The 8,395-nt window shown below is 36.8% G+C and overlaps 2 protein-coding genes across 4 annotated transcripts; both read left to right on the top strand.

Moving 5' to 3' along the window:
* The first annotated feature begins 1,236 nt into the window (after positions 1-1,236).
* spd-2 (centrosome assembly protein spindle defective 2) lies at positions 1,237-7,203 on the top strand. 3 transcript variants are annotated; one of them, XM_017627746.1, is made up of 8 exons: positions 1,237-1,555; positions 1,612-1,673; positions 2,237-2,381; positions 2,438-3,053; positions 3,148-3,527; positions 3,686-4,171; positions 4,226-6,198; positions 6,268-7,203. In XM_017627746.1, the coding sequence occupies exons 1-8, from the start codon at positions 1,483-1,485 to the stop codon at positions 6,340-6,342; spliced, it is 3,810 nt and encodes a 1,269-aa protein (XP_017483235.1). In that variant the 5' UTR covers positions 1,237-1,482; the 3' UTR covers positions 6,343-7,203. The 3 variants fall into 3 exon arrangements, with proteins under 3 accessions (XP_017483235.1, XP_017483233.1, XP_017483232.1); XM_017627744.1 differs by having other exon boundaries at positions 2,234-2,381; XM_017627743.1 differs by having other exon boundaries at positions 2,234-2,381; positions 3,686-6,198.
* Positions 7,204-7,622: 419 nt separating this feature from the next.
* On the top strand, positions 7,623-8,144 carry LOC108372101 (uncharacterized). Its single transcript, XM_017627747.1, has 2 exons — positions 7,623-7,935; positions 8,011-8,144. The coding sequence occupies exons 1-2, from the start codon at positions 7,643-7,645 to the stop codon at positions 8,033-8,035; spliced, it is 318 nt and encodes a 105-aa protein (XP_017483236.1). The 5' UTR covers positions 7,623-7,642; the 3' UTR covers positions 8,036-8,144.
* Positions 8,145-8,395: the final 251 nt, after the last annotated feature.

The following is an 8,395-nucleotide window of genomic DNA, read 5'->3' as shown; positions in this document are numbered from 1 at the left end:
TTAATAATTGATTAATATACTGGTGCTGGGAAATATTTGTTTTGAATTAAAGTTAAATCCTTTGTGCGTTAATTTTTTTTCACATTTCATCATTTCACAAATAAGCGAACCGTACCCGGGAAATGAAGCATACCATTTTGTGCACAATTTTTATGTTTTTTCCTAAAATCGATTATTTGAATGCTAAAATATGAATTAGTTTCCTATATTATTGCTTACATTAAAAAATTTAAAAAACTACGTTCAAATAGGCGACACAAATAAACCAAAACATTTGCATTTACTTCACTTGATTCCGATAACAAGAACAATATTTATAGGTAAAACTGCTCGCTCAATTCGTCTACCATCATTTATTTTTTGAAGTTTGTCTACTTTATAAAATTGAAATTTTGAGAGCAACTCAAATGCCAAATAAAAGTAAAACAAAAAACAAATAGATGAAACCATGATAAAAAAATAGCAAGGTAGAACCGGTCTCTCAATTTGTCGGCCATGATTTTTTTTTTGAAGTTTGCCAACATTTTAAAATCATATAAAAGTGAAAATAAAAAATTGAAATTGTACGAAATTGAAAATGAAAATGTTTGTGTGAGTTTGTGAGTAAATTTAAAAATTAAATTGGTTGGAAACGTCAAGAATTTTAAAAGTGACTCAGCGGTTCTACCTTACAATATTTTTATCATGGATGAAACTATTCAAACTTTCTTTTATTTGAGACTGAAAATGAGAATGTATTTGTGAGATTGAAAATTTGAAAACATTTTTGTTATGTTAGCAAACTTCAAAAATGTTCAGGCTGCCTCTCAGCGGGTTTACCTTCAAATTTTTGTATCATGACAAAAACCGACCAACTCGGATTCTGTGAAAATTAGAAAAATTTATTTTCGAACATAAAAATCGATAATATCGAATTGCGCAACACCTAGCCAAAAAGTTGTCGGATTTAAATCGTGCTGATTTTTAGTATTACTAATATATAATGGACTACGTTATGTGAATAGCCGCACGGGGGTAAACAGGTACAGGTAGTCTGTTTAAACTAATCAAATTACCAGTTATTGACCAGTTTTATTGATAAGCGTGGTGTCCATGTAACATTCATGTCTAGACACGAATCTTGGCAGGTGGGAGCCCCGAGTTACGGAGGTCGAAGAAAATTCATCAAACATTTTTGAACTGTTATCGATTGTGTTCGTACTGTACTCGTTCGGTGCATGCAACTCTGTGTTCTTTGACGACGACTCAAATTTCCACCATTTTAATTTTAAACCCGATTTGCGCCAACTTCAGTTTTGTCATTATTTCGAGCATTTACCAAAAGAAAATAAAAAATATTTCTGGGGCGGGCGGAATTGCATTTGTAGTGGCGCAAACAGCCGTCTTCAATTTTATAAAAATCCAGAAATATACGCTTAAATTTCCAATAAATCGGGGGAAGTTTTTGTGAAGGAATTTTTCTTGGTTTGTGCCCAGGACAATATGGATAAACATAACACCGATATTAGTAATTTAGCTGACTCGCTTGGGGTTTTAAATTTAGATAGCTTAAAAGGTAAATCGGTTTCTCCGAGAAAAAGCAAATATTTTAATATTTCTTTACAAATACAGCTTTTGGTGAGACATCTAATTCTTCCTCCACCAGCAGCAAACCAGTCAACGAACGCTTAAATGTAAGTGCATAAATACCCAACAAGCAAAATAAACTTAAAGAAAGTTTTTTTTAAGTTTTCAATTATAAACATTAAGCTTACAAAACGTTGATTTTTTGTTTATAAAACGCTTGAAAGTAAGCGTAATATAATCGAAAAGGAACATTGGTTATAAGCGTAGAAATATAAACTTNCGATTAGCGCAGCGGGTCCTGGATTGGATTTTTTTTTACCGCATTGGTTTTATTTAATTTTTTCCTTTTAATAAAACATTTTAAAAAACGTAAACACGTCACTTACGATTGAAAAAATTTATATTTACTACTTCATGTCGTTGGCATTTGCATTTCATTTATAATTTTAAGTTATTTATAAACATTCGCTCTCAAAACTTATTAAATGTTTATTTGAAAAAACTTGTAATAAGCTTAATATTAAAAATGCTTATTTAACGCTTATTATAGCAAACTTACTTTAAGTTATTTTTAAAAACATTTACTGAAATGCTTGTTGGGTATTTAGAAATAAATATGTATTCCCTTTTTAATATTTTTGAAGTAAATAACGAATGCGTTTAATAGAAGGAACGACTAAGAGCTTTGGAAACCTTGGAAAAAGCCAGCAAATCCGTAAAATCTGATGTAAATAAAATAATACAGCAAAGCTTTGTAAAAAAAGATTATTTAAAAGTACCAGATGAAATAACTACATCATCAAAGTCCTCAAGAAGTAAGATTCTTACTCTTTGAGCTTGGCTTTTTCGCTCATAACAATGTTTTTTCCAGAACTAAATCGTACGGAATATGTGCCTTATTGCCGACCAGATTCCATCAATATTTCCGATTTGGTGACTGATGAAAGTATCAACCTAAACTTTAAGAGCACTATTTCAACAAATAACACAAAAGTTTCATTCGAACCGTCGGAAATAACTGGTCGATCCACACATTATACAGAGCGAAATTCACATAAAAATCCGAAAAACAGTATTGCCACAACATCTAGTCGGCTATCAGTCGGTGACATTCTCGCCACTTCATTTGCGCCCAAAGCTCGAAATCTCGGCGAGGCTTTAGGTGAACGCACTTCAGTATCGAGCACTACATTAGGAAGTTTAAATAATTCGCATGTTTTACTTCGAACGGCTGATTTATCGCTTAATACCACAGATACAACATTTGGTAAAGCTGCCGGCGGTCAGTTTTCATTTAATATGACAAATGAAACCGGAGTCAACTCCGAGGAATTTCAGCCTGCAGAAAAAATGCAGTCGAAGTTGTTGATGGACGAAATGGCTTGGGCACAAGAATTCGCCACCATACCAACAGCTGCATTGAATAAAGAGGAGAAGGAAAAAACAGTCGAGGGAAAGGATTTTGATCTACAATCCAATCCGAACAGGTAAAAAATATTTTACATAGCATTATGTATCTTTACTAGTATAGGTTTTTGATTTCTGTCTTTCCTCCCTATAAAATTTGTTCGCTTTATACAGCTCGATTTTGGCGCGAGACCCCAATTTTTCTATGGGACGCTTTTTCAATCAACGTTCAGAAGATTTACAAAATATAGTGCGGTCATTGAGTCCCGAGCGCATGCGTCCTCCAATAGCATTGGTAGATGAAACACAAAGTACACTTAGCTTGAGCACGCCAATAGGAACTACGAAAGTCATTGCATCCACAAATGACGTAGACTTAACACCCCAAATTGATAATAGGACATATAGTAAAGCTCCAAACGTTGCTTATAATAGCATATTAGAATATGAGAAACAGAAAGGAGATAAACATGAGAGTAAAGATTCCGGCAATGGCACGAAAGAAGAAGAGGAATCGTATTTGCTCTCGCTGTCGCATATCAAAAAGGCCTTTAGTAAGTACTTAATAATTTCTACATTAATAATTTCCCCGTTTGAAACAACAACAATCGCTTCAAACTGTTTTAATTGAAATTATAAGTAGTATATATTATAGCTTTTAACACTTTTTTAGCTTTTATAAGTAAAAATATACCTAATAAATTTTTTTCAGCTAAAAACATTGATGGAGATATTTCATCAACACATCTTATCGATTTGTTGAAAAAACCAAAACGTAATAAGTCACCTCAAAACCGCGAAAGAAACGAATTACGGCAAAGCAGTGTTGCTCAGCAATTTCAATTTAATAAGGCCCCACAATTGGCTGTCGCAGCCCATACATCAGCCAGTGTAAGACAATCCGTTGAACGATACACAAATAGCCTAAATACGCTCGAGGAATTGTTATCAGAAAATAAAGAAAATTGGGATCCACAAAAAATGCGAGGATCTGAATCACAAGCTGACACAATAAGTTTTAGCGAATCATTGCTGGATGCCAGTGATTTAAAAGAGTTGCAGCGCAGCATAGGTCAACCACGATCCCCGCTAAGCCCTTTAAATATACCAACTCTACGACTTTCACCTAATGAAAACGAGAATACCTGTGAAGAAAAGTCGTATCGACAATATCATGAAACACCCGAAAAGATAAATGGTAACTTCAAATCGTCATTTTCTAAGTCGACCACACCNAAAGAAAAGATAAATGGTAACTTCAAATCGTCATTTTCTAAGTCGACCACACCCAAATCTTCCCCTTCAACATACGCACAAACTTGCGGCATTAATCACAAAACCATAACCCTTACGAAAAAGGAAGGTTCCCCATCATCGTTGAGTCCCTATCTGCAGTTGCAGAAACCACTTTGTTCTACAAGGGTCGATGAGCAAAAAAGTGATTGTGATGTTGTAGCTGTTTCACCGAATCTTTCCAAGTCGCTGGCATCGCCCAAGAATAATGCTGCTGAGCGCACCCTAATGGCTACTGGTAGCCCCTATAGCGGCCCTCCAACTCCATCTCCACCCCGCGGTTTTTTATCTTCACCATCATCGCCCGTTGCAACTGGCATGGGTATCGAAAATTCACGTCGGGGTTGTGAGAACTGTTCGCCACAGGCGCGAGGAAAGCCACAATCCAGCAGTAATGTTAAGGTGCAACGCGCGGCATCGTCACCGTCGACTAGCGAAGCCAGTGCCAAAAATATTGCACCAATGCGCACAAATAGCGCATATACTCTTAGAAATGGCGGCGTTGTGCGCAGCGTCTCGCGTTGCTCCAGCAGCAGTGAATTCAGTCATCGTGACGGAAACGCAATACCGTTAAAGGTTACCGCCGTTGAATTGTCTTGGGGTAGCACACGTTTGAGAAATGCTGCACACCGGACAATGCAAGTGAAAAATATTGCGAGCAAAAGACTTACCTTGCGTATAGATGTGCACGGTCCCGGTTATCAACTGTTGAATTTGCCTGGCAATAATACGTTGACTTTGCAGTCTCAGGAATGTCGCACAATTGCGGTAAGCTTTTGTCCTACAGTTATTGGTGCTGCCGTGGGCAAGCTTGCATTTTACGCACCGCAAAATGTTAATGTTGCCCACAACAGTGCCTCCACTGCCAACATGTCATCGTTTTTGGATATCCCTCTATATGGTTATGGTGGCCATTGCAGCATTGTGGCGCGGGAAGTGCACATAGCGCCAGTTGGTATGGCTTTCCTGCAAATGGGCTACTTACACGAACTCTCACAACCCATACAGCGCACTATACGTGTTTACAATAAAGGTCCGCTGCTGGGCTTCGCGCTCGCTTCAATCGATTCGGTTGGACTACGTTTGCCGCGATTATGCACTGCTTTTGAAATACAGCCAGCAGCCATGCTTATACCGCCTGGTTCAACAGCGACTTTGCGTGTAGTTTTCCGGCCACAGCGTGAAGATGTACGAAAAATTACAAGACAAACAAAATCCGTACTCACACTAGCCAATTTGCGTTTAATATCTGGTGATGAAGCAAATAGGCAGCGCATGCGCCAACTGGTGGCGCGCATGTCGCCGGAGGAGCGCGTCAATCTAAGTTCATCTAAATCTTTGGAAGCGTTGTGGGAAAAGCTGCCTGGTGAGAAGGAAATTAAAGAGCTGCAGACGTTCAAGGAAACACCAAAATTGACGTACGATTTGCTAACCCACATGCGTATACACGAAGTTGCACTTACCATTAACGATGACTACTTGGACGAGACTATCAAGTCGACATCTTCGTTTTATTTTCCCGATGAGGATGAGACAGTATTGTTCCGCACAGTATGCAGTCCATCGCCCAGTAATGCTGATGGTTCGGGCCACGTTTTGGATCGTGTGGATGAATTAATAGAGGAGGATGTTGAGCAAGCCAACAGTAACAATTCGTCGACACGCGGCGAAGCTTGTTGCTGGTCTGTTTTGCCCAGCTCATTATGTTTTTATATGCGCGGTGAAGAACGCCCATTGCGTTCATCGATTTTCATTTGCAACTCATTTAAGTCGCGACAATACTTTGAAGTGAGCACGAACCGTAAAAACTTGTTGCAGTTGACGCCCTCAGAGGGTTATGTGGAACCCGATGGTGGCCATTTAGAGGTGGAGGTGAGTTTGCTATGCGACAAATTGAATGCGGAAAATAAGCAGGAACCGTTCAACATTTCGGTATGTTAAATGGCTTTAACTATCACAGCTGAGCTAAGATTTTTTTTTTTAATTTGATTCTTTTTTTAGGTTTCTATGGAAAATGAACGTATAATTGTGCCAGTGGAATTGTGCGATGAGGTGCGTCCAGCGGAGAGTGTATAATGTGACAAAAATATCTGCTTTGTAATTAATTTTAAACAATTTGCTGCAGTATAGTTTTTGTATTACTTACTTGTATCTGTCTCCTCCTCTGTTCGTTTAAAACAATGTTTACTTTTTTATGCAAAATAATATGTATTTATTTATATTTTATATGTTTAACTCTTTAAAAGCTATGCATGCACGGTTTTTACATTTTGTTTCACAATTCCTGCTGATATTTATTAATAAATTTACCAACTATTAAAGAAAACTAAATCTCTTATTTCTTCAAGTCTAATAGCCTTATCCATGAAAATTAAAATGGATTACAATCGCTTTATGAAATGTAGGGTATGTTCTTAAATGTTAAAATACAAGGCATCTCTCTTTTTTTTTTATTTTTTAACTCAGTAGATTTCTTTAAAAAGATGTCAGCTTTCTAATAGGTTGCGCAAGTTGGAACTTTTCTTCGGGTGGGGTTAGAAATAAAAGGTATAAAAGGTAGAATTTCGAACCTACTTTTATAATTATGGGACTTGTTAGATAAATTACATTTATAAGATTACTTTTATATTCATAGTCACATTATTAATATTAAGTGAAACTGATGCGCTAAATAATTCAAAATATTAATAGGAACGTAATATGTGGTTCACACTTGATATGAATATAAAAGTAATCTTGTAAATGTAATATATCTAACACGCCTCCTTACTTTTGTATTCAATATTCAATATTCATATTATTTTATTTTATTTTTTGAGTTATTTAGCACATCAGTTTTATTTAATATTATTATTAAGTGTCATCTCTATATTGTAATTTCTGAATTCTTCCCTTTTTATATTTTATCGTTGCCGAGTATGCTGTATATTCACACAGTATTAATATTAAATAAAACTCATGTGCTAAGTAAATAACTCAAACAAGGAGTTTAAAATAGTATTTATATATTTTCATATGGTAGCAGAGCAAGCTTTGCTAACCAAAAGCCATTGACATTGCCTATTATTTTGTATACGAACTAAAAGAAATAAAGTTTGCAAGTGGTGGCTCATGAGGGGATCGAACCCGGTAGCAGAGTGGAAATAAAATTTGCACGTAGCAGGGAGGAAATAAAGTTTGCACGTAGCAGCAGAGTGGTGGTGAGCAAGTGCTACACGAGGTCAGAAATTGCAAGTTAAAAATGCATTCACTAGTAAAATGGGATGAGGTTATGATACCTATTTTCGATGGCGCTGACTATACGCATTGAAAAAACGCATCCTAAAATTCTTGGAGTTCAAAAAGTGTAACGAGGTAGTGAGTGCTGCGTGAACAAATGAGTACAGACAAACCCGAAGATTGGTCATTTATGGAAATTAAGGCGCATAACATTATATACAGCGTAATTTCCCATGCTCAGTTTGAATTCATTGGTGATTTAGATACACCACGCGAAATAATGTTAAAATTTGACCAAATGTACGAAAATAAATCGACAGCTCTTCAAATACTGTATCGAAATCAAATCGAAAGCACGAAATTGCAAAAGTATCAAAGTGCTGAGAATTTCTTCAACGCTTTTGAAAGGGGGTTCAATGGTCTCAAAGTTGCGAGAGCCACAATTAAAGAGGAAGAAAAATTAAATTACATGTTGAAAGCGTTACCGGCATCCTATAGTCATATAGGAGATTTGATGGATGTGCTGCCACAAAAAGAAAAAAACGTGTGAATGGTTAAAGCAGAAGATTAAACTGGATGCTGCGAATATAAGCGTAAGCACAAGCAGCGATGGGTCATTGGCGAGGTCCAACATGTTCGCAGCATCAACATTAAACAAAGGAAACATTAACACAACTAACTACAAATGTTTTAGATGTGGAGAAATGGGCCACACGCAAAGGTCCTGCAACTTCAGCAGTCAAGGAGAGCTACAGAATAATCAACAACGGGGACGCGGCAGAGGTGGATATCGTGGTAACAATCAGGGGCGACGAGGATCAAAACAGGGAGGAGTACCACCATAGCGAGCACAGCAAAAGAAAATAAAAAAGAAATAAAAAAATTAGATGTGATAACGGTACTGACTACA

Source organism: Rhagoletis zephyria, unplaced genomic scaffold (genome assembly GCF_001687245.7).
Source record: "Rhagoletis zephyria isolate East Lansing unplaced genomic scaffold, Rhagoletis_zephyria_1.1 Rzeph_scaffold_05436, whole genome shotgun sequence".
Lineage (NCBI taxonomy): Eukaryota > Metazoa > Arthropoda > Insecta > Diptera > Tephritidae > Rhagoletis > Rhagoletis zephyria.
This window is presented reverse-complemented; position numbering and strand designations above follow the sequence as displayed.